This window comes from Amblyomma maculatum, chromosome 3 (assembly GCF_055883805.1).
Source record: "Amblyomma maculatum isolate TAMU_Amacu chromosome 3, ASM5588380v1, whole genome shotgun sequence".
NCBI classification, from domain to species: Eukaryota; Metazoa; Arthropoda; class Arachnida; order Ixodida; family Ixodidae; genus Amblyomma; species Amblyomma maculatum.
Genome location: NC_139346.1, coordinates 69864469 through 69891538, shown reverse-complemented (window position 1 = coordinate 69891538; position 27070 = coordinate 69864469). Strand labels below are relative to the sequence as shown.

General features: G+C 46.4%; 1 protein-coding gene across 3 annotated transcripts in view; it reads left to right on the top strand.

Moving 5' to 3' along the window:
* LOC146194941 (monocarboxylate transporter 12-like) overlaps positions 1 to 27070 on the top strand; it is an 89209-nt gene that overhangs the window by 45573 nt on the left and 16566 nt on the right. For all 3 annotated transcript variants that reach the window (XM_084597592.1, XM_084597593.1, XM_084597594.1), the window contains 2 exons: positions 3263 to 3579; positions 17656 to 17799. In XM_084597592.1, coding sequence (XP_084453718.1) covers positions 3263 to 3579; positions 17656 to 17799 — 461 coding nt within the window. The remainder of the gene's footprint in view (positions 1 to 3262; positions 3580 to 17655; positions 17800 to 27070) is intronic.

Here is a 27070-nt window from a genome sequence, read left to right as displayed (position 1 = left end):
TTGCGATGTTACGACCGCTTCGACGCCCTCCGACGTTTTCCAACATGCTATTGATGCTGATCTTCCACTTGCGCAACGTGATCAACTTGTCGCCCTCTTGCAGAACTTCGCTTCTTCATTCGACTTTCCTCAAACTGACTTGGGCCGCACGTCTGTCGTAGAGCACACCATCGACACCGGTAAAACTGCACCTTTGCGCCAGCGCCCCTATCGCGTGGCGGCTTCGGAGCGCCAAGTAATTGCTGATCATGTGGACGACATGCTCCGTCGTGGTGTCATTCGGCCATCCCACAGTCCCTGGGCGTCTCCAGTTGTGTTGGTACCTAAGAAAGATGGCTCCTTCCGGTTTTGTGTCGACTACCGCCGGCTCAACAAGATCACGCGCAAGGACGTCTATCCTCTGCCACGCATCGATGACGCACTAGACTGCTTGCAGGGCGCCGAGTTTTTCTCCTCGTTGGATTTACGATCTGGCTACTGGCAGGTGCCAATGGCAGACGCTGACCGCTCTAAAACTGCCTTCATCACACCAGATGGATTATATGAATTCAACGTCATGCCCTTTGGGCTTTGCAATGCCCCGGCCACATTTGAACGCCTCATGGACACTGTGCTTCGTGGATTCAAGTGGCGAACCTGTCTTTGCTATCTCGATGATATCGTAGTCTTTTCTACCGATTTTCAATCCCACCTGCTCCGACTGAAGGACGTTCTCACTTGTCTCGCTACCGCCGGCCTCCAACTGAATCTGAAGAAGTGCCGCTTTGCTGCTCGCTGACTAACAATTTTAGGTCATGTCGTTTCTAAGGATGGCATTCTTCCCGATCCCACCAAACTTCGTGCAGTTGCCGAATTCCCACGCCCAAAATCACTGAAGCAGCTACGAAGTTTCATCGGCCTGTGCTCCTACTTTCGCCGCTTCATCTTAAATTTCGCCTCTATTATTGCTCCTCTAATCCAGCTCCTCTCCGGCAGCTCCGACCTCTGCGCATGGACACCTGCTTGTCATGACGCCTTCAACACTTTACGCCGTCTTTTAGTTTCGCCTCCCATCCTCCGCCACTTCGACCCGAATGCGCCAACTGAGGTTCACACTGACGCTAGCGGTATTGGGATAGGCGCCGTTCTCACCCAACGCAAACCTGGTATCCGAGACTATGTGGTGGCGTACGCAAGCCGCACCTTGACCAAGGCAGAGTCCAATTATTCTGTTACGGAAAGAGAATGCTTGGCCATTATTTGGGCCATCGGCAAATTCCGTCCGTATGTCTATGGCCGACCATTTTATGTGGTCACTGATCATCACGCTCTGTGCTGGCTGGCGTCCCTCAAGGACCCGTCCGGCCGCCTTGCTCGCTGGGCTCTTCGCCTCCAAGAGTATGACATTCGTGTCATATATCGCTCAGGCCTTAAGCATACTGACGCGGACGCTCTTTCGCGCTCACCGCTGCCTCCCTCTTCGTTGTCTGATGAGATCTGCGCCTACGATTTGTCTTCGCTTGCCACTATCGACATGGCCACGGAACAGAGGCGCGACCCTTGGATATCTACACTTCTGGACTTTCTTTCAAGTCACTCTCCAGGTCGTTTGTCTCGGGCGCTTGCCCGCCAAGCTCACCATTTTTCAATTCGTGACGGGCTGCTCTATCGCCGCAATTATCTTCACGACGGAAGGAAGTGGCTTTTAGTCATCCCCCGTCATCTCCGCGCCGAAATTTGTGCTGCTTTCCATACTGATCCCCAGTGCGCCCACGGCGGAGTGTTGAAAACCTACACGCGCTTGCGTCTACGCTTCTTCTGGCGTGGAATGTACCGCTTTGTCCGTCATTTTGTCCGCTCTTGCCAGTCTTGCCAACGCCGAAAAACTCCTCTCAAGTCCCCTGCTTCGTTGCAGCCGTTGCCCTGTCCTGCCCGTCCGTTTGATCGTGTCGGCATAGATCTATACGGTCCCTTTCCTACAACTTCAGCTGGCAACCGCTGGATTATCGTGGCAGGGGATCATCTAACCCGGTACACTGAGACATCATCATTGCCCTCTGCTTCCGCACGTGACGTGGCTGCCTTTATTCTGAAAAACCTGGTTCTTCGCCATGGTGCCCCTCGCGAACTGCTCAGTGACCGCGGACGCGTTTTCTTATCAGACGCTCTTGAGGCTCTCCTGAAAGAATGCCGCATCATACACCGCACCGCTACCTCGTACCACCCTCAGACGAATGGACTGACAGAACGTTTTAACCGCACTCTCGGTGACATGCTGGCTATGTACGTGAACACCGACCATTCCAATTGGGACCAAGTTCTACCGTTTGTTACTTACGCATATAACACCGCGACACAGGCCACTACTGGATTCTCTCCATTCTTTCTCCTTTACGGGCGCGAGCCACCCTGTACTATGGACACACTTTTTCCCTACCGCCCTGACGTTTCCGAATCTTCCCCGCTATCCGATGCCGTCACGTACGCAGAAGAATGCCGTCAGCTCGCCCGCTCTCTCACAACAGAAAATCAGTGGCAACAAAAATACCTCCGTGATACCGGCGAAGCTTCGTCATATCTCCCGAACACACTGGTGTGGCTCTGGGTGCCCTCCACAACCCCTGGCCTTTCAAAGAAGTTTCTTCCTCGCTACCACGGGCCATATAGGGTCCTCTAGCAAACATCTGCAGTCAACTACGTAGTTGAGCCCGTCACGCCCTCTGCGGACTTGCGCCGCCGTGGTCGTGAAACAGTTCACGTGAGCCGATTGAAGCCATTCTATGACCCCGCTGTGCTTTCCGCGCCATAAGTCACCAGGATGGCTCCTTTTTTTACCCGGGGGGAAAATGTACTGTGATAGTCAGCACTTCAGCCATCAACATGCACCTGTGCGTTGTGCGACGAAGACGAAGTACGCTGGGCTCGCCGTTGCAAGGTCCTGTCCTCACAGCTCTCCATCTGAGCGTCAATAAACGCCCTATCACAATGACTGTTCTTTGTTCTCTTTTTCTGTTTACCGTTTTTTTGCTGTGCTCTGGAAGACATGTTCCTCATTAGTTTAATTCTCTTCATTGCTCATTATATCTAACTTTCATCTCTTGTGTCATTTGTTCCTTCTTTCATCCTCTATTTAAGTGTGTAAAATTGGCGTGTGCACTTTTTATTCTTATTTGTGCTGTAGTGCCACGGCCGTATGGTTGTTCTTGAGTAAATTAAAATAAAGATTGGTTGATTGATTGACTGATTGTTTATCTTATTTGTATCTGTTTATCTGTTCTGCCAGGGTAGATACAGAAGAAGCTCGGAAAGCATCGGCCTCAAGTTGCTTCGGTGTGCCTCGGAAGCGCTTCGTACACTGCGATAGCCAGGACACCCTCGACTCTACCGAGGCCGGTGCCCTGGGCGAGGGAGATGCAGAAGCAGCGGGCGTCGACAAATGCTGGATGGTCGCTGCACTAGCCTTCGTAATGACCACCATGGAGTCTGCATCTAGCCGTTGTTCGGGTTTCTTCTATGTGGGCATCATAGAGCAGATGGGTGTCGATCGAGGACTTGCATCCTGGCCAGTGAGCCTCATTGGTTCGGTGAACGACTTCGGCGGTAAGCACTCCAGGCTTATTATGAAAGCTAGCTAGTGGTGCTCAATCACGTTTTAACATAGAAATACGCACTCGCACGCACGCACGCACACACACACACACACGCACACTGAGTTGAACATTATACTCTCCCCGCTAGTGAAAACTTGTACCAACTCCGGAAAAACTGCCACCGTAAAGCTCAAGTCTAATGTGGCTTTAAAATAGCGTAAAAGAAAGTAGGTGACAAATTTATTTTTGAAAAAAGTACACGAAGATTGCCACAGAGCAGAGTAAAGGAAGCTTAAAGAAATTGCAAATTGACATATTGTTTAATTCAGATCTCTACATTCCCTCTGTCAATGTAAAAAAAGACGGTTCCTTAAAGTTACGGTATCCATAACCGCATACAAATTTTTACTTACTCTCCATATTAAGAACTAGCTTTTGCAATTTTCATCATCTTACCACCGCTTGAAACAAGTGAGAATTATGTTTAGTCAATTTATTGATTGATGATAAATAACGTTAAAAGCTCTCTTGGGCGAGGGTATCACATGCGGGAGGTAACAGGGTAATGATAAAAAGTAGAAAAGACTCAAAAACAAAACAAACGCACAATGTACCTTACAAAAAAATATTTGTTTTGTTTAACAACTCCACAAAAGAAGCCCAAGTCTCAACAGATGAAAATACATTAAGAAACAATGCAAAGTACACAGCTTTATGGAAAGACCAATGAAAAAGCTAAAATATGTAAAACGTAGCGCTTACGCATACAGGGGAAAGCAACCTTTGCAAGAAAAGTAAACTTGATAAAAGTTTCAGAACAATCAGAGGATCGCTGTTCTTGCATCTTGAAAAAATTGTCTTCGTCCACTCCATACCAGCACATCACCTGTAAAAACAAGAATTTCTCAACAGCATTCATACCCACTAATCTCCCATAATTAGGCTGAGCTAGAGGAGCGCAAGCATGGCCTTCGACATACGTGAAATTACTATAGCATGAGCCCTCTAGGTCACCAAAACTCTACCCATTTCCACGCATACAAGACTTCACTTTTTAACATGACTTGGTGCATTATAATCTTCATGAATCATATAACGAAATTTTACTGTGAAATGATTAGTAGGACCTGTGTATTAGCATTACATCAATTACCATGCAATTCAGCTGCAACTGATATGTGAGTTTGTCTTTGTAATGCACAGCGCAGAAAAAAAAATCAAACTAATTCTAAACACAAAAACGTGAGGACAAGGCCACGTTCGTATCATTCGATGATCGCCTCCCTGCAAGCTCCTTCGCTTCTGATTTTGAATACCATCTGCGTACCTTTCTAAGAGCCTAACCACAAATCCTACCGAATTTGTGATTATGCCGCGTAAACAGTTTGGACAGGTACCCATTCAGTGTCGCTTCAAAAGATTGCTTGAACAATTTTGTCACTTTCTCGGAGCTCTCGACAGCACACTGAAAAAACTAGAAGGTTTTGCCCCCCTCCCTTCACTTGCAAGGTCAGAATTGTCCGTTGCTCTCCCAATTTTTATATGAAATCTTTGTGAACTTTTGCCAAATCCTTATTCCTCCTACTGATGTTTTGGCTGGAAAAGAAATCCTGCGCAGCCGCAGCCTACGCGGCATTGACTTTCCCTGCTGGCAATAAAAGACTAGCAAGCGCAACCATGCCCATATATCTTGTTCAGGATTCTCCATTGTGTCACTTTACCTGTGCATCGAGTACTCTACTGAGCCTAGTTCTCAGCTAGAACTTCGTTAAAACAGATGCTTGGGCAAGTTGGTAACTCATTTTGACCGGAACAGCGCGCACTAAGACACAGACAAGAAGAGAGACACGACACACACGAGCGCTGTGTGTGTCGTGTCTCTCTTCTTGTCTGTGTCTTAGTGCGCGCTGTTCCGGTCAAAATCTCAGCTAGAGCGCCTCTATTTGAAATAATGTTGATATTTCTCACTAAAGACAGACGTCATGCTTGTAAAGAAGGGCGGTGCTACGATGGGAAGCGACGTGGGTTAGTAGGTAGTGTACGTAGAGCGCGCTAAGCTACGCTGCCTTTGAAACCAACTCCCGTGTGCGAATGTTTCAAAGCGTGCGCGTCTCTTGTGCTTAGAAATCTTTTGCCCATGCCTAGAGAGTGCTTCTGCAGTTTATAAGCTATTCTCTAGCTGCAATTACAAGGCAGTGTGCTCAACATTCTTTACTTGGCAGCAAGAGCTCGCGGTTACTGTGGGCGACTGTAAAGTGACTGAAGAGAAAGTGCAAAAGATAAAAAATATTCGCCTACAATTTTGCCTATTCGCGTCCACTGCTAGCACATTCAAGAAGGAGGACGACGCCGTGAGCTACCAGAAACATCGTTTCAGTATGACGGACCATAGATGGGATTTCTTTTTCTACAACCACATTTGTTCTTGAGAACGTAGCATAATACTGGTAACCTACATCATACAGTGCCTTTGAAAGATAACTCGATATTTGTTCTTTGCAACCTAGTCTATTGCGCTCCGAACTTTTCTTGTTTCCGTCTGCTCAACGAAACAAATTTTCAAGGCACGATAGTCAAGGACATGAACAGGTTTATGCAGAAATGGACATCCGTAAGAAAGCTCTGATTTTGCTCTCTTGGCTTTATAGAAGAGGTGCATGAGCTCGAATGCAAACGTTATACACGAGCTTGGAGCGAAACTTACGCTCAGTCTGGAGAGTTGTTAATGTCGATTAAAACATGTTCGTCCAAATACGCGTCATATTATTCTGCTCATTTTGCATCCCTTATAACCGGTTTAAATTGGCTACTTTAGGCTCTATTTACCATATATACCATTATCCTGGTTGATCAGAGGGTGTGGTACGTGGAAACATAATTGAGTGTTTGTCAGGTCCTGATACATCGAACATTCTTAATTAAAAACGTTTCCATAATCTGCATGGGAAACAACACTACAAGACTTTGTAGATAATTTAGCGGCGGTCACACGCTTTCTGAAACCAATGACGAAAGAGCCGACGCTTGTTGAAAGACGCGAAAGTGAAAATACTTCACAGGTCCGGTGCTGTTTTGGCAGCATAGAGCTGAGAGGCTCGGTGTTCCTGCTAAAGGTAATTGGAAGCAGGTTTTGTGATCGTTTCTGCATGAACAGGTACTCTGGCAGTAGCGCATGTGAATAAGATCTGACAACGCGGCATCTCTGCGTTCGACTAAACATCACACTCACAAGACATATATTGACTTGCCAACTAGTTGCGAGTACAACAAAACGTGTACGAGCTGCAGGAATTTGTTCTTAAGTTATCCGGTGCACGATTGAAGAGCAACTAGGATGATTCAGAGCCGCAAACGAACTGATCCAGTTTCAATGCAGAAGTGTAAAGCACGTTAGCTGCTAAAGCCATCAATCGCCGAAGGGTATGTCTTTTGCGCACCGCGCCGCTACCCTTCTCTCTAATCTCTATTGGGCCGTAAGAAAGTTGTGAAAACAAGTTCTTTTTTCTTTCTTGTTCCGTGCCGCAATCAACCCAACACAACACAGATTGTAGAAATGTTGGGACTTGTGCACAAAAACACGGTCAGCGTCATACATCCTGCGCAGGCGGCCTGTGTTTTTGTATGCCCCACGACTCACTGCTGTTATAAGCGCCGCCGCATCTTCACTAACGCCACGGACTGACACTTGTCTATACATGTTGTCAGCTGACTGTAAACAAGAACCTCCTGACGAGACCTTCTCGTCAGTACCTCAAACCACAAATTTTAGATGCTTCGTAAAGGACCGTATGTTTGACGCTGTTGCCTGCGAGACATTTACTAAGGTGCGCAATAATAAAATAAATAACACCTTACGCTTCAATAAGCCTGTGTACTAGAGAAGCTTCGATAAAAAAAATCAACAATATATCATATCCACTATACAACCAAGTGATAAACAAACCAGTAAAATTCAAACAACCCCTCTACTTAGCCTTCATTGATAAGCGAAAGCATTTGACGCGTACTAAACATCAGTAGTCATGCAGAAATTTGGGATCAAGGCATATAGAAGCCACGGGGTAAAGTATTTGAAGTTATTTATACTGGCTGCAAGTGAACCATATTTTGACACGAGGAAAATACTGATATCTCCAAAAGTTTGGGTGTTCAGCAAGGTGACACAATCATTCCATTTCTTTTAAAATCCTACTTACAGAAAGTATTGAAAGCTCCGCATCAGGAATGTAAGAATATATAAGTGTTTCACAGCTGCGAATTGATGACGACATTGTCTCTCTTAGCAACTCAGGAAAACAAATGTGTCTCATGCTTGTTCAACTTGACTTGCTAAGCAAGACAGGATGACAAAATGTAGTGCACAGAAAACTAAAGTTGGCACCATCAGTTCACCATAGGTGCCCATGCGCTGCAAGTGGTAAGAGAATGTATACTTGGGACAGGTGATTGCAGATGAAAACAAATGTGAAAAGGAAATTACAAAAATGAAAACGCTATGAAGCGGATTTTGCAGGCATTCTCGAATAACTGCTTATCAGCTCTCCCTAAAGAGAAGAGCACTTAATATCTATATATTACCAGTACTCCGCTATGGGGCAGTATCCTATAACAAAATGTATTAACATGTACCGACGACCACGCAGCGAGCTATGCTAATGTTAAGAAACAGGTACAGAGCCCAGTGTGCCTTAGAGAAAATCCGTGTTTAGAAGCTCCTCGCAGCGCCGCTGTGTGCTTCATTGCAGTCAGTGGGTGTAAGCAGCGCCCTCCTCCTCGGGGAGCACGGTGCACAGCACCGCCACGTGAAATAAAAACCAGAGTCTCCGGGCTGCCCTCCTGCTCGTCGGTCGCACTCATGTATGGTTAACTTTTTCACGTGCACTGTCTAAAGCGGACGCATATAGCGCACCTAAACGTGTTAGTGATTTTCTAGTAGAAACCACAAGTAAATGACATGTGCAAAACTTGTTGCGGGGGCGAGAAGTATAAGAAGAAGGAAATTCTTGGTGGGCATCGACGGCCAGGGTGACAGTCGGGGATAAGGCACAGTCAGAAGCGGCATGGTGTCAGCCCTCCTTCTATATTTATGGCGCCGAAACCCGGAGGAGTATAACGAGGTTCTCCATCGATCGTTCGTGGAAATTACAATAATGCCAAAGACTCTCTAGAGAACATCTCCGCCTCACCAGGGCATTCCCCGGAGACAGACGAAGAGGGCATCAGCCCTCATGGAGCGCATCAAAAGGAAGCGCGTCACCCAGCGTGCTTTTCCGATCCTGCTGTGTTGTAAGACAAGTGAACTTCTGAAACAAAAAATAAATTCTATTTATTTGAAGCTCATTCACACGAGAATAAAAACCTGCAACGCAGCGACAGTTTACGCCTGCTAAAAAAAAGATGCAGGGCTTCAGAGCCGACGCTCGCGCACATGACGTCGCAGCTCTAATAGCGTATGAAGAAACTGCTACACGGATATTGGCGCGCTGATTCCACTACACCGATGCCCTTGAGGCGCCTGCTGCTAATGCCTACAGTCATTGTTTTTTGGGGGTAGCAGTTGAGTTCTCAGCAGCAGATATATATTGTCTACAAAGGTAGCTTTAGAAGATATTCACTTATCACCTTTCATTAACACCTTTCATCTTTACCGCCCATTTCGTCATTGAGCGTAAAAAGTCGCAAGTCGAAAGTTCCGCCGTGGTCAGACCGATGCCTGGCTTCTTTTTTCCTGAGTCACCTCCAAGTGCATTTTTGAAGGAAGCGCAATACACCGAGACCTCGCGGAGAGTAATTGATAAGAGGGATAATTTTAAATAGGTTCAAACCATTGTCAGCAGTCACCGAGGAGTGGCTGCCGTACTGTGGTTCACACATCTGGAAGAAACCCATTGCATGCTGGGACCAAGCTACATGGGACCAAGCTCCGACAGTGAAGAAAGCATCAAGTCAGTTACATACATTTAAAAGCGGGCTGATGCTCCCGTGAAGTTCAAATAAGCACACTGCTTAGGACCCCAATATATTGATCCCACGCCTGATGACATACCCATGAAGCTATCACTAAAATGAATCGTTTTTTATCAGCCTGGGGAGGTAATAGAATAGAAAAGACAAGCCTATAGGATGTAGTGAAGATAGTCTCACTCAATATCCCTAGAAACGTTTTACAGGGAAAAAAGGAAGTTCATTTAAGAGCTATGAGCAAGACAAAAAAAAACAGCGGACAGCAAAGATAATTCGGCTTCCTTGAAGAGCTCATTGGGTGCAAATTCTGCAACAATACGCCCGAGCAAGACGGCGCAACTGTGATGCAAGCTTACATGCTGACCTCAGTGTATCATGCGAAAGATGCGGAAGCTTAAACTGAAAACTTCGTCTCAGTGTCCTGCAGTTACTGCAAGCAATTTTGCAGCGCGCAAAAGTGCTGAAGGTTGAAAACAGCATGGAAATCTGGCGGCCAGTGTTTCACAAGCGCAGAGAGAACGGCCCGTGCACAGAAAAAGAGCACGATAGAAACTCAGACAGTTGTGTTTTGGCAGAATTTATGAGCTGTGCTACTGTTGACGCCTTGACTGCGCACTAAAACTTCAAGATGCAGCTGTGAACTTCCAGCGTTGAACTTACAATTATATGCCGAGGAACATGGTTGATGTCGATTATGCTTACCTGTAAAGTGGGAGGAAGCTACAACAAGAGCTTCATGACGGAGAGCAGGTGCCTCAGCTGTTACACTTTTTATACGTTTAGCCCCACACAACGGTCACAGGAAGACTGAGATCTAGCAACAGGCTTACAAAGTTAGCCTGAAGTTAGAGATCCAGCAAGAATTGCATGAAAGCATCACAGCTGAGAACAGCGAGACTTGCATACTTCCGAAAAAACAGAGCAGTCGAGTGAAGTCTTTCTCCTATAGTTCATGTGACCTGGAAGCAAAGCAAGCGATGTCATAGCTGAGGCCAGGAGGGTGATGCTCTTCTCTCCGTCCAAAACAATAGAAACACGTGGACATCTTGCAGCATTGAAACGTCATGGCTACAATGATGCTTAAGCGTATCAACAATGTCTTGAACAATTATAGCCGTCATGTGTACCATGACGCGAAAATGAAGCCGATGGTCGATGGGCGCTATCAACCTTCGGTCAACAACTGTTACGACAACATATTGGACGCTATCCATCTGCTGCGGGTCTTTATCTTATGGGGTTCAAGAAGCTGCAGAAAAACTACCCAGGTGCCAGAGTACATACATGAACTAAGGGATTAATGCCGAGTGATGTATTGTTATTACTCAGCAAGATCAGCAAGACGAATCAGTGCAGTCTGTTGCTTGGTGTATAGAAGAATGCTCAGAACGTGGACAGATAATCAGCTACAGTGTGCAATTCGAATCCGTGCTGCCACGACCATACAGATCCTTGTTGTTCTTCACTGTTGGTTTCTGTTGCAGAAATTGCAAGCCACTCTTTTTGGAGCATCTCATGTCATCATTGACGAGATTTCCGACCGAAATATAACTACCGAATTTATCATGGTGGTTATCAAAATTATTAATTTGACACTGTTTTACCTTCGTGAAACGTCTCACCTCAAGGTGCGGAGTTTGTTGACGATTCGCGCAGGAACCTGCAAGAAGTACGAAGGGGACGAAGACGAGGTTTAGGAATGGGCAGAGGCGGTAAAGACTGAGCTCAGTGTTGGGTACTGACAGCCATTGGAACAATCAGGGATTAAAAGCAGTCATAGGCGGCCTGGTGTCTGCACTTCTTCTATACGGGTAACGTGAAAGAGAGATAGAGGATGGTTGCAAAGGTTAATTGGACTGTGGGACAAGAGAAATGTGAAAAATTGTCAGATAAGGCAAACGTGAAGGGCGTGAAAGAGTCAGCTGGGCGATTGATGTTTCGAAGTTTATGCTGTTTAGTCTGTTGCTGCTGGTAGACAACCAAGTTAGATGAAGGAAGGTTGCGGCGCTGCTTTGGGTGCAATTAATCTCATAATGATAATGACATTTCTGCTTATTGAACTCATGGCCACGAGCTGAAAACTCGGGCGCGCGGGCACCTTTTCGATGGCGGCGAAATGTAATGTGTTCGTGTACTGTTCGATATCAGATGCATTTTAACAATCCCAATTCGGCATTTCAACAGCCCTCAACTGCTGCATCAATGTTAAATGTTACACCTTCTAAACGAGACCAGTCAAAGAGAAATAAAATATTTCTGCTGAATTCACTTTTAATTGGACGTATTCTACCATAAGCTACAATAATTCAGCAAAATAGGTTTTTAACCCAAGTCGCTATTTTGAATTTGGTACCGCTTACTGATCTGTCATCAGGGTGACGGCAACACAGTTTTTTGTTTACCTATATAAGGCTTCCTTACGCTTTTGTGTATCAAAATGTGGTCCTTTGCTCAGGAATCACTAACGATATCCGCGCTGAAATCTCTAGCAGGCTTATCATAATGGCTGTAAACAGCATGCTCTTCATTTCGGCTGCATAACTCTTAGGCTGCGGAATCAGAGGTGCTGATGCGTTTTGCAGGTTTGTGCAGAAAGACAAACTAAAACGCACGTGATGTATTCGACATCTCTAGACACGCGTAAATGCTGAACATGGCTGACGTAAAATGTTCCCGAACGTCAACGAGTGCGTCATTCGTACCACGCACGCTCGCAAATATTTTCATCACAACGCCATTACCGTCTCATCACGACACCGCTAGTTTGTTGGCATTGTTCGCACACCCTGCCTAAAGGGGTACATGGCTTCCTGTGGGACTGGAAAAAGTGTTGTGCTAAAATAGAGAGAGTATGTGCAAAATATCAGATGTTTGTTGTGTGATAAATAAACATGGAGGCAAAAGTCACTGGCACCTTGCTATGAGAAGCTGTTGGCTGTCGTGTCTTTCTGATATAACCCAATAGAGTGGCGTAGGAAAGCTACTGGGAACCTAAAATGTTAGAGTACGTTGATATTAGGCCGCCACAGTGCCCATACACCAGCTAGGTCTTCGAGTTATGACGCTGGGATAAGTAGGTTGGGAGATAAAGAGTATTGCAGATACGAGAGCAGATTTTAAAGTCAACTCCTATCGACCCTGACCTTTATAGTGCGACATTGTCGTTTAGTGGTGACAAGGCCGTTGTCAAAAAAATGAGGCTTGAGCTTCACTTGAATAAACTTTTAATTGCGCTGACGCGCCAACAAAAGAAGTAATCGGCGGCGGCTCTAAACAATCATCCTCAACGGGCGTCGAACGAAGAATGCCCGTCACACCTGCCAACGTTAAATTTAAATGCGTCCAAGAAACATCGAGAATAAGCCACAAAACGGTGATCAGCAAGACCTAGATAATTGCAGAAATATACGTGTGTGGTTCGAATCTTAGATACACATCTCGGTGCTGCTTGTGCGATAAATAACCTTATAAAGCTGCATCTCGCGACAACGAGCATAAACAAACAAAGAATACAGAACTGATCCGTGTCCCAAAATCAGAGAGATAAGGCAGCGTGCCTGCGGCTGTCGAAAGAATAACAATCAGAGAATCCAGTTGTATGCGCCATTACTCACATCGTAGAAAGGCATCGACGCGATGCGTATGAAAATAAACACAGAAAGGTAAACAAAATACCTGATATTAAAATAACTTTAGCGCGAGTAATAAGGCTTGAGGCGCACAACTGAACGACTTCTGGGCGTGCCCGGCGCCGTTGGAAAGTGGTCGTGCCCTCGGGGATGACCTCGTAGTCAAGCCGGCCGATGCATCGAGTGACACATTGTCCGGATACTGCCTCAAGAGGTTTTCACTCAGTCTGCTTTGGCGTGGTGGCGTCCAAACCCACACTTGGCCTACAGGCCTGTACTCTGCGTCACGTCGCCGGAAGTTGTGTCATCAGTTATCATTTTATCGGTGGTATTTTATGCGCCGCAAGGCAAGGCGTCGGCTTCCGTGCACGCTTGAAGGTAGACAGCGGCGTCCAAGGTCTCCTCCTCGTCGGTTACGTGCGGCAGCGTTGCGTCGAGCGTCGTTGTGGGCTCCCTGCTGTAAACAAGCTTGAACGGATTCGCTCATGGTTGTCTCCTAGGTGGCCATGTTATAAACAAAGACCACTTACGGCAGGCGTGCGTCCAAGGTCGGCGTCACCGTACGTGTCGATCATGTCTGCGAGTGTTTTGTTGAGGAACTCTATAAGTCCATTCGTCTGCTAATGCCTGCATTAGCTCCGCCGTAAATGATGATCTCCTGTTCGTATTGAGGTATTCGAGGCGCCGTGTCATAGGCTCTTCATTGGGCTGACGCGTTCGCAAACATATTTAGCAATCGGCGGCGGTTATAGCAACAGTCGTGCTCGGCGGTCGTCGAACAAAGAACGCCCTTCGCACATATCAAATTCAATTTAGAGACGGCCAAGAAACTTCAAGATAAAGCCGCAAACGGTGACTACCGCAACCTGCAACATAACGGACGCATACGCGAGTGGTTGGAAGTTTCGAGACACATATTCTGATTAAGCTGCATCTTGCGTCTACGAGCATGAGCAAACAAAGAATATAAAACTGATCAGCGTGCAAAAATCAAAATGATAAGTTCGCATGTCGGCGGCTAGAGAAAACGTACAGCGAAATTGTAGAGCATCAGTCTTTTGGTCAAAATGACAGTGGTCCTTTCCCACTTAAAGCTTAATTTCAACAAAGTTAAAAGCAATACCCCCGTATTGTTGGTATTATATAGGGGACCTTTATTGGCGGTTACAGACTTTCATGCAACTCTTCACGCAACATGAATGGTTTATTGGCTGACTACACCAAAATGTCATCCATACTCCGGTTTACGCTGGATAAGCAAAGGATACTGTGCGAATTAGCTCGCTGTTTCCTTAACTGCAGACGTGTACTCGGATATCACGACTTAGCAAGCAATTCTGACGTCAGCCAGAACCACGGTCTACAACCATCTTGCTCAGAACCGATATCCGTATGAGTGGCACTCAGAGAAACTAAAACTAAAACAAACCCCGTGGTGGTTTTTGGCACTAAACAGTGCCAGTGGTTTAACTCAGCTGAACTAGGCTTCGTGGACCTAAGCCAGTATTAATGGACGCAGCTCAGTAAGTATGCATGGACGAGACTGAATTGTTTCTCTGTGTTTTTTTCGCATCTTCTCCACCACCTTGCGTAGTTGTTTTATGAAGCTTTCTTACCCCTCGGTGGAAGTTTCCATCGCCCATTCAGCTCTCACCTTCAATTTTTCCTGCGTGCCGCTTTCTCACTGCGAGTGATGTTCAATCAGCCTTTTATTTTCTCTCTATTAGAGAAGGAGACAGGACTTAAAGTTCGAAAGCTTGACAGAGGTCCTGCTCTCTTTTTTACATCGGCACTGCATCAGACAAGCGGCAATAAATTCTGCGCTATACATTATAGCACAAAAGAAGAAAACACACCTTGAAAAAGAAGCAAAAAGTACCAACACAAACATATATGCAGCGTCATCACACAAACTTGTTCAGAAAAAATTTCTTAATAGCAGTATTTGAATGCTGCAAAGGGTCAAACATTTCTTTGTTTAATTTATTTAATAGCACTGCCAGTGTGTAAGAGATTGTTCTGATTAATATGCTCTAGGTGTAGAAACTAACCCCATTTCTTTATTTCTGGTATGTGGAATATGGGTGTTTTTTACAAGTTCTGCCAAATTACCAATGTAATTTTCATTGATCCGGAAGTACTTTTGAAGCTTATTAAATGTATGTATTCGTGTAAAGCGAAGACTGCCAGGAATTCGTATTTTAAAAACAAGTCAATCGTAGGGAAACAATAAGGAACACCAGCAATGCATCTCGCAGCTTTTTTTTTTCGAGAATATGCAACTTGGTCATGTTCGTAATATCAGTGGTACCCCAAACGATAATACAGTATTGTAAGAGAGATGAAACTAAAGAGTTATACACCAACAGCCTAATTTTGATCGGAAGAATGTTGCGCAAGCGCGATATAACTCCGACAGCTTAGGATACTTTATATCTAATATAATCAACATGATCATTCCAAGTCAAGTGCTTTGAAAACATGACACCAAGGCTTTTAACAGAATCCACTACCTCCACAGGATCAAAGTTTACACGTACATTGAGTGGCCTAAACAATACCTTCCCTTTCGGCAGGTTAGTCTTGTTAGTCTATGTTAGTTTTTTTAGGATTATTCTTCACAAAATTTGCTTTTGCCCATGTATTTAATGCATCAATTGTTCTACTTGCTTTTTCTTCAATACCATCTGATTTTCCGGAGATGAACACTGATGTTGGCTGGATGAGTAGATTTGGCTTCTATGCATGGAGTCGCTAGTCCTCGCAACAAACGTTGTTCTCCCACTCATGGCGTAACGCTACAGACTCGATACAATTCACAGTATACACACAGTATATACGCCTTCGCAAGCAAGTGGGTGCTCCACGGCCGATATTCCCCGATGCGTCGCAGTATCTGAGGAGCACTGTGAATGGGCACTGAAGTGTGCAGGCTAAGTGATCCCCTAAAGCGCGGCGCTCCGCGGAGAACAGTGATATTCACCGGTATGAATAAATTTCGCCAGATGTCTGAACAAGCAGGTGGGCGATGCAGAAAAAGCGAAGCAGCAGCAGAAAAAAGGAGCGCCGCCCCTTCCGTACACCACACGTACGAAGAAGAGGGTGATGAGTAGGTCCCGTGGCTGAAGGCAGGCTGACCGTCAAAGTGCAGCGTACGCGAAACGTGCCGTAGGTAACCCTGCGAATTTTCCGCTTTAACAACCACCATGGTTTCATCAAGCTTCCGCGAGATTAGCACAGTATCTTTCCCTGCCGTGCCACCGCTGCCCCAATGATCTCGGAACAGTCCACGATGGCGTCAAGAAATGCTGGTGCAGATTTTTCGGTTCAAGTTACCAAGTCCCACAATCAAGTAGCGATGCCCGCGATTTCAAATATAGATTTGACTATACACGTTTGCAGTTAATGCGCCCTTGGGCTAGGTTAGCTCCGCCTCACATTCGTTATGATCCTCATCAGTATGACTGCACTCACTTCAATCCTAGGGCGCCTCTCATATTTTTCATATTAACCTAGTACTGTACCAGCAGCGTCAACCTAATCTGCGCAAGCTTCCTAACCTCATCTGCCCACCTGATATTCAGGTACCCACTGATACCGCAGCTTTCATTAAGGATCCACTCAGTTACACTTAGCGCCCGTCGGCTACCCGTGAGATTGTATTACATGGCCTGCCCATGGCGACATCTTCAGATTATAATTTCGCGTTTGCTATGAAACGCGAAATGCAAACAAGGAAATGGGTCCGCAAGAAATGGTCTCGCGCGACGCGTCACAAATGCACAGTTTATGTAAAAAACACCGGTTTATTCTGAGTCAACAAAAAGGCACTTTGGAAGGATGAAACATCAGAAGACACTGCAATGCGAAGCATACAGTCGAGGCATGCGGCAGCGCTGCGTCATAATTACAGAAGGAAAGGCGACTGTGCTCTTTCACGGCCCGGCTAGGCAAAACACTTTCAGACGCGAATGTGGGTTGTGGAGCGGCAGAATCGCTGCTAGCGACACCACAGACATGATTCGCTAGTGGCTGCAACTCACGGAAACAGCGTAACAGCAACACTTCTTCGGAGGCATCGCTTTCGTCTTCATCCTGGTAAGGCTCCGCACCACCATCCGCTCCGTGTTCACCCTGGATACATCGTGCCGCTTTGTTACAACATGACAGCGGCCACGCCACGCTGTCTTCCCATCTCCTGGCTTGGCTCTGCGCGGTCCTTATTAAGGCTCCATCTCGAGCCGAGCACATTTCACGCCCCGTGATAAAGTCTGCACACGCGCCGTCGCGCTACCTCCGCGCGCACTAACACAGAAGGAAGGAGTGCGCGTTGTTAAAAAGGCCATTAGGGGCGCGGCTAGGAGCCCCGAAGCTATTTGACCCATTCTCATTATAATAAGCTCACTTATTATAAGACCACATGCTACTCACTAGTAATGAGAGGTAAGTGTCTGGAAAAGAGCCTGTGCTAAATCACCGCCATCTTTTCGCAGGTCTCGTGTCCGGTCCTCTCAGCGAGCACTTCACCACGGTACCTGTCTTGGCAGTGGGATCAGTGCTGGCATCAGCTGGTGTCATCGCGTCTGCATTTTCGCCCGATATAACATGGCTTTCCATGACCCTGGGAATTATTCATGGTGCGTAATCGCTTGAATACTGTACGACTCCGACCGAAAATCTTTACACTAAAAATTACTAGCGAAACCTTCCTCAGTAAAACGCTCGAAAAAGGGAGCCGCAGAGGATTGAGACGATAGTACAAGGCCCGGCCTGCCATAGCTATATGTGTGGTACAGACAATTAGTATACCCCGCGTATTCCAGGAGAGTGCTAGATAGGGCGAATCAAATTGAACAAAGTACGGCCAGGGGGAAGGGATGCTCAGAATGGATTGAAAATCTTTGTTTATTACCAAACAGCGGTATAAAACCTAGTTAAAGTGTAGTTTCAGGGGTAGCTTGTGAGGCAAACTATCTGCTTTTTTAGTTTAGTGCTTTTTTGTTTAGTCTGGTTGGAGTGAGAGGACGTGCTCTTCTAGACTTCGTGCTCGCTAGACTTCTAAAAATTAAACAAAATCTTCCCAGCCAACCAATAGAACAAGAAGGTGGCGTCTGTCCGATTTGCCTCTTAGAGAGATGTTAGGTTGCCTGAGTATCCTTCGAAATAAAGATAATGCTTTTTATGAGTTAAAATAGGCATATATATTTGTACCACAAATCTTAGCAGGAATGCAAGAACATATAGAAGCAGATCGAGGCCGAAGAAAAAAGTATTGAAAGAAAAATGTGGGCTAAAATGCGCCTGCAAGGCTCAATCAGGTTCTGGCAGATAGCATCCGGCCGTATTATGCTATTATCATGAATGCATTGACGCCGTACCAAGTGCTTCGTTTGAAGTTACTTTGATGGCAGCATCATATGGATGCAGCAAGCTGCCAATCAATGAAATCAGAGGGTAGCAGTTACCGTTGTTGATGACATGCTCCGCCGCTTGTTACAAGCGCCTGCATCCAATTAGTTCGAATATACCACCCACAAACAGATATGTATATATATATATATATATATATATATATATATATATATATATATATATATATATATATATATATATAAGGTTCATTAAAACAACATTTTTATTGGACACGACGTTTCGACCACGAGAACGGTCTTTTGCAAGATGAGTCCCCCGGTCGAAACGTGGAGTCCAATAGTCCGACAGTCATGTGTCTTTTATTGAAGTGTACACTTCTCTGTATGTATATATTATAAGATGGAGGTTTATGTCATGGCACTCGAATTAGGAAGATCAGCGGCGAACACAGCTACAGCGAACAAAGTCAGGTCCAACACCCACAGCGATAACAATGCTATTTACTGAAATGTTTCCCACATATTTCGTCCTCTTCACAATTACCCGCGGGACGAAGGGGAGCCATTCTGCCGACTTACGGTGTGTGGAAGACTGGCAGGGCCGTAATAGGGTTTGAGGCGCTGGACGTGAACAATCTCGCGTCCGCGCCAGCGTAGATCATGAAACGGTGTAAGAGGTTCCACCACATAATTAACCGGAGAGGAGTGCTCCAGAACACGGTATGGGTCATGGTATTTAGTAAGAAATTTCGAAAACCATCCAGGAGATTTGGAAGGTATCCACAGCCACACAAGAGCGGCAGAAGAGAAGTCTGGTGTCGAATGTTGGTTCAAGCATATGGTCACATGTTTTGTACTGCAGATTGCCAACTCCGTCTTTCGAGCAACTCTGCGCATTTTGGAAGGAGTCACAAGCTGCGTATTTTGGCAAAGGGGCTTGGAAAGTCAATTAAAGCAGCCCGGTCATACTATGAAGCCAAATAATATGCACAGAAGGCAAGAATCCCCATTTTTTAACTTAAGCCGTTGTCTTTGAGCTATTCACCTATGACGTTGACGCCTCCGACTCACTCAGCATCTTTAGGCGACGTTCAGCTGCATTGTGGTGTTGTTGGGCTGACCTCGTCTACAGTTCTTCCGGAGTTTCAGCATCGCGTTTAGTATAGTCTACTACTCTTCGCCACTGCATCACATCCTCTCGATGAGCTATATCGATGGGATGATCCGACTCGGGTTTCTATTTACGCTATCCTTCCGGTTCCTCCATGGCAACTGCTTCCGTTCGCACGGAAGCAGATCACCCAGTCAGAAAAAAACTGCAGAAACATTTTTGTTACGACAGACTTTCTGTGCGGTTTTTGACGGCAAACCTGTAGTGACAACAGAACGTTCTGTAGTAACATCAGAAACATCTGTACTTACAAACAAAACGTACTACAGAACTACAGACAATATAAATATATTACAGGAAAACTACATAACTACAGAGAAGTACTACAGAACTTCAGAAACATTTGACGTTTACGACAGAAGTATAGAATATTGTGTCGTATGTTTGACACGGTTCTGTAGTTTTTATCGGCTGGGAATAGATACCCCAGACAGACCCTGCAAGATGGCGATGGTAGATGCAGTAGCGGCGGAGCAGGCCCCGTCTACCGCATATGCAGTAGAAATCACGTGAGATAACCGGCAAGGCGGCTGTCTCCGGAACGGCCGCGTCAGTGAAGCAGCCTCCAGAAGAGGTGCGGCTGTATGGCATAAAAGTCCCGTGCTGCAACGTTGAAGCACAGCCTCTTCAAGGCCAAACGAACACGGTTTTTGAGGAAGCTACGGAAAGGTGTAGTAAACTGTTTGCTTCAAATTGCTCTCAAATTTGATTAAAAAACAAAGTGACCGCGTCTACGGGTAGTCGCTCAATCTAAGCTCTGCGGTGGGCAATCTGATGACCCGGTAGGAGCGAACTAATGAATAACTGGAAGCGATAATGGTTAGTCTCATATTTAATACTGGCCTGCTGCATCTTAGGGGATATCCCTAAACACTCGACAAACGCCGTTTCCTTTAATTTAATGAAGGGACTAAGCTACATGTGAAAAGGTAGTTTCAAATCAACTATGTATACATATGTCTTTGTATCTACGATCCTTTTAATGCATTCGAGAATAATAGAGCCCCATGCACACATAAACCAAACAGATCACCGCTTAGCCCGAAACACACACGTGAAGAAAATATTGTTACGGGGAAGTACTTAATGTAACAGCACTGCGATGGGCTGAACTCGACGCTGAGACTTCAGTAGCCGTGCAGTGTCCACTCTGTCAGCGTCGTCCTCTTTCTCAACACTTTGTCGTGCCCGTGTTCCTTGGTCGTCGTCTTCGTCAGCGAGCGCATCACTTTGGCCCCGCGTTTTCAGGTAACACTACCCCCCTCGGCAAAAGGCAGCGTCCCAGTGCGCATTAGGCGTGCGATGTGGAGCGGGAGTAATATGGCTTTAGGCGGGCGACATGTACGATTTCGGAAGTGGGTGTAGCAGTCGGTGACTTTGGGTGGAGCGGTGAAATCGCATAGGTCACGTCGGTCACTGGGCGTAGTACACGGTAAGACTGGATGACTGCTGGATGACTTGGCGCTCAGAAAGGGACACACGATAAGGCCTCCGATGTACAGGCTTTGCGTCGCCGGTGTCAATGCGGTGAGTCACAACTGATATTTGGCCCAGAGAACCGGCAGCAAAGTCAAAAATGTCGGAAAAGGGTAACAAAAGATTGTGCAGGTCCTGGGCCTTGTTCGGGCTGAGGCCAGAGGCAATCATTGCGCAAATAGGGTCAGTAATTGTGGTGGAGAGTACGGGTGTTGGAAGGACGCTTGAATGTGGGCCAGGAGTGAGTGCACAAATGGTGCAGTCTGTGAGAGGGGACAAGGTAGCAAGGGATATTCCTTCGGGGAGAACTTTGGGTGACAGACTGAAGTTCAGGATAGGAAGGTAGGTGCTGTTCTGTGTAACGCTTACGATGAGATGAGGAAGAATGACGTTGCGGTCAAGAAAGACCTTGGTGATAGGGCAAGCAAGATAGTCACCATCACAGTTGGGAAAGGTGACAGAGGTAGATAAACAGCAGAGTCAGGGGGTAGGCGAGCGAACTCAGTGGAGCGAAGGCGGGGTGCAGATGGAAGATGTTCTCAGCAGACAGGTAGGTCCAAACGAAGAAGGCCGCTGGAGCAGTCGATAAGGGCAGAGTGGGCCGTTGAAACGTCAAGGCCGAGGATCCCATTGTGAGGGCACTGGTTGAGGACGGTGAACAAAACAAGGATGTGATGACCGGCAAGGGTGACTCGGGCAGTGCACTGCCCAATGACGGCAGCAGTACTGCCATCGGCAACACAAACGGTGGGCGAAGCGGCGGGAGTCTGTACTTTCTTGAGGCGGCGACAAAACGATGAGCTCATGATCAAGACTTCGGCACCAGTGTCAATGAGGGCAGAGACGGGAACACCATCCACGAACAGGGAGAGGAGGTTACAGGGCGAAGAAATCAGCAGTAGAGAATTTCCAGGTCGGGGTACCAATGCAGCGTCACCTCCGGGAGCTGCATTGGCTAGTTTCCCATAAAGCGGTCGGCAGAGGACGGCGAGGAACTGTGGCTAGGAAGAGGTGAACGGGAACGGCGGTCTGGTGGGGAAGGAGACCGACTGGACACAGGAGGAGGCGAAGTAGTATCGGTGCGGGCCGGCTGATAACGAGGCGTGAAACGGGGGTGACCGTAATTGGAGTAGCGGTCAACGTAAGGAAACAGTCGAGGTGGTGATGCCCAGCGGCTGCGGCAGTGGCGAGCGATGTGGCCAATACGCAGGCACGTGAAACAGATCGGCCTGTCGTCAGGGGTGTGCCACTCATCAGGATTGCGGTATCGGTAGCGTGGCGCGTAGGTGTTGCGGGGTGTAGCGGTGGCGACCATGGGAGGAACGGGGCTCGAACTGTGGTGTTCCACGGTGTGGCTATATGGGACGCCCAAGTTGGCAACCTCTTGATGAACGACGGCTTGAATGAGGGATATCGTCGCTAGGTTGCTGTCCGAGGAGGGCGGGTTGGATGCAGCCGGAGCGAGCGCTTTCAGTTCACGACGCACGATGCGTGTCACATTTTCAGCGTTGGAAGGTTGCCTTAGGGTCGGCAGATCCTCGCACGTGGAGGTAGTGGGCAGTGTTGGGGAGCCGATCGAAGCGATGTGCAATGCGTCTGTGTTTGGCCTGCTCGAAATGTCGACAAACCTGCAAAACGAAGTCAACCGTAGCACAGTCCCGACAGAGTAGAAGATTGAAGGCATCGTCGGCTATGCCTTTGAGGATGTGCCCCACCTTATCAGGTTCTGGCATGTCTTTATCAACTTTTCGGCAGAGGGCCAGAACGTCTTATATATACGTAATATAAGGCTCGGTAGATGTCTGGGCACTTTTGGCGAGGTCCCTCTTGGCGGCGAGTTGACGGCCAACCGGTTTTCCGAACAGGTCACGGAGTTTTTGTTTGCAAATATCCCAGGAGGGTATTTCTGCTTCATGCGTTTCGAACCAAACGCGTGCCATGCCAGTAAGGTAGAAGATGACATTGGCCAGCATCATCGTGGCGTCCCACCTGTTGTGATGGCTAACACGCTCATAAAGCGAAAGCCAGTCCTCGACATCGACCTAATCTGTACCGCAGAATGGGCCAGGGTCACGGGGGTGGGCTACGACGACAGTTGGAGTTGCGGAGGTAGATGGAGCCGCGTCGGTTGTCATCGTGACGGTTCCGAGGTGACGGCCACTGCGGAGATCCAGCGTCAGATTGTGTCGAACACGCGACCTCCACCAAGATGTTACGGGGATGTACTTAATGTAACAGCACTGCGATGCGCTGAACTCGACGCTGAGACTTCAGTAGCCGTGCAGTGTCCACTCTGTCAGCGTCGTCCTCTTTCTCAACGCTTTGTCGTGCCCGTGTTCCTCGGTCGTCATCTTCGTCAGTGAGCACATCACTTTGGTCCCGCGTTTCGAGGGAACAATATCATTCACTTGCAAAGTAGACACTAATTGACAGTCATGAATGACAAAGACGTTTAATGAAGTAGAGTCAAATTCTGCAAAGGTGGCTGTCTTCGTCTTTGTTTAAAGCCGATTAGCAACCTCTTGGCACACTGTAAGATTCCTGCATCCGAACGTCGTTTCTCTTATAATTTGTAACTTGATAAGTTACAAATTGTATGGGTCTTTTTGCAGCTGATACCTAAGTGGCGATGCCTGCCTCGGACTCGGTGGCGAGACCACATATATGCTGTAGCTCTAGCGACTGCATTAAAGACATAAAGAACTATGAATGGTTTAAATTATACTGAAGCCATCATATAAAATGTCTTCATTGACATGTTCAAGTTCCGGGTGCAGAACCCAAAACTCCCAATTCAGTCGGGCATAATTACGCTATATTGAATTTAAACTTATAAAAATACTTTATTATCTTAGCATGCGTTTAAGCATAAAGGCAAATAGCGCTTAGAAGTATGTATTTTCAAAAGAAAACGAAGTCATTTGAAAAAAGCCTATCTCATTAAACAAAAATCGTTATAAAATGATAATTCTATGCATAAATGAGGGGTGTTCAATAATCATAAGAACAAAGTTAAATTTCACCAATATTTTTGTATATATCTGGAATTATCATTTCGGATATTTACTGATATAAAGTGAGGAGTAATATTTCGTGGAATTAGTTGTGGCATTGTGCACCGTTAGGATCATGTCCGCACAAGATGCCTAGTACTCATGTCTCAGCCGAAGAGATACGGATATAAATACTGTAGCACTTCAAAATAATTATTAATTTCACGTTTTCACATGCTTGCGTGTTACATGGGCCAGTTTTTAGTGGGGTTGATTTAGCACCATTGTCTGTACCGCCCAAGCAACGGTCGCAAAAGTTTTCGGAAACTGGCATCATCACCAGCGACACTGGACACAACGCTAAATGCCATCCAGAACTGGATTATCTGGAAGATTTTGAGCGGTATTCAACCACAACGAAGCTGAGAGAGCACGCACAATGACTTTAAGCCGCGACTTTCCTTGAAGCAATCAATGAAGAAGCCAGGCTATTATTCTACTTTCACCACATCAAGATTCTGGCGCAAAGGTTTGATAATCAGTTAAGCCAAGAACCAACTTGATACTCAATGAATTTCGCTTTGGATGCAGGAAACAAAAGAGTGTGTCGTTCAATGATTGGATCACAGAACTTCGGACGCTTGCACAGGAAGCTGAGTTTGGCGTTCTAGAAGAGCGGATGCAGCACACCAGAATTATTCTCGGAATCATGGAAAATGATTCGCATCAAAGACTCGGGTTGGAAAATACGTCTTGCAGCAAAGCTGTTGACATCTGCCGTGCATGCGAAGAAGGCAAATATCATTTCAATTAAGCGTTTTAACGAATGCTATGCTAGAATCAATTCAGTAAAGTCAAAACAAACGCTTGCTTTAGACGTGGTTACGATGAACGCAAGAGCGGAAACCGTCCCGCTTTGGGTGAGTAATGCAACAAATGCGGAGGCCTGAACCATTTGGCGCGTGCCCGTCAAAGGCCGTTGTCGCTAACGCGCAACAAAAGACGAAGCTTAGAAGTTCAGATAACACTGGGCAAAGAACTATTCCTTCTAACACTCGAAGTCAATGAGCTAGATACGAAATGTCGCGGGTCGTAAGGAGTCGCTATCGCAAGCAAATGCCCAAGGTAGAAGATTCACGTGGATGAAAGCTGTTGTATAATGACCTAGGAGATGCTAATGCGCATAACATTCCAGCTGGCAGATCCATGCTCGGGCCCAAGGTAATTCCATCAAAGATTAAGCAGCCCATTAGCCACAAAGCACTGTGCGCTGAAGCAGAATTTTTCACTGCCATGCCCGAGGTCCCAATGACACTGAATAGCTCCACTTATGAACATCTTCGCCAGATAATCCTCATAAGTTTAATTGATCGAAAGTTTAGGGGAGTGCTCCAAGGTGGAGTTTTGAAAAACAATTGACAAGAATTGCAAAGGCCGGTTATCTGGAGTCGGTTAATAATGAGGCCAGTTGCCGGGTACTGAAGAGCCTTAAAGGAACTCTCAGCCAGATATCCCTGCCCAGCATGGGTGAGAAGAAGAGGAAGGTTGCGGTGGTACCGTATGTGCACAGAATGTCACATGGTCTCAAATATGTAGGCATGAGGTATGGTGTTGACGTCGCATTGACCAATCCGCTCAAGATGAAGAGGATGTGCCGGCTATTCACAGAGAAAGAGAATCGAAGAAGCAAGAATGTAGGGTGAAAAATAGAGCGTCCTGTTATATAGGACAACCAGGACGCTGTATTAACAAGAGACTACTGGAACACCGGAAAAACTTGGAAAGTGGCAAGAACCAAACATTTCTGGTCTCACATTGCCATTTATGTGAAACAATGAAGAAGGAGAAGAAGTATACTCCTATGTCTGACCAAGTTAGGATTTTGTATCGCCACGTACAAAAAGATGACGAGAGAAACAGTTGAATCATGTTTTATTTCAACGAACAATAAGTGTGTCAGCAAGACTTCTCTTGCTCTTTCAAGCAAAGAGATGTCTTTTTTGAGTACCTTTTTTTTGCAGCAGGTGAACCCAGGGGTTATTTCACGTGAGTTTTTCGTTCTCGTTATATTTGGTTTTTTCTGGGCCTTAGAGTAAAGGCTTAGGCATATCTTTGAGTCAGCGCTTATACTGTGGCTCCCTTTTATCTTGTCCTGTGTCTTCTTGTTCGCGCTGTTTAAATTAATAATGGATGTTTATCCTATGCACATTTTAACAACAGTAAAAAGTGATCTGAAAGCAAAGCGCCCAGGGACACGCCCCATTTACTCATGCTATTTTTTTTGTAACTTTCTTACAGCGTAATTCTAGAGAAAACTAACTTTCCTTGTTTTAACTTAAAGACAAAGCCGTCGGGCAGGAGTGTGCAAGTTGTTAGCCAGTTAAGAAACGCCTGGGACGCTGTCTAGCACCTTTCGCATGCCTTTCACCCGTTCAGCGGTGATAGCCTTGCTGCTGATGAATGTGCAGCGTCTTCTGCGGCAACGAGCAATTACATCATGGGTTTGACATTTTTGACGTGTGCCAAGATAGGTTGACCGAGCGTATTTTAAAAACGTCGGTTCCATTGATATCAATATACTTGGGACGTTGCATGTAAGAATTCTCCGGAAAGCCCTGGCACGCCAGCAGCAGACTCGATGAGCTCCTTGAGGTCGAACCGTTTTCGCGGCTGCAATAACAAACGCCAGGTGTGTGTGTGTGTGTGTGTGTGTGTGTGTGTGTGTGTGTGTGTGTGTGTGTGTGTGTGTGTGTGTGTGTGTGTGTGTGTGTGTGTGTGTGTGTGTGCGCGTGTGTGTGTGTGTGTGTGTGTGTGTGTGTGTGTGTGTGTGTGTGTGCACGCACGTGCGCGCGCGTGTGTGTGTGCATGTGATACCGATTATAAACATACTTATCAG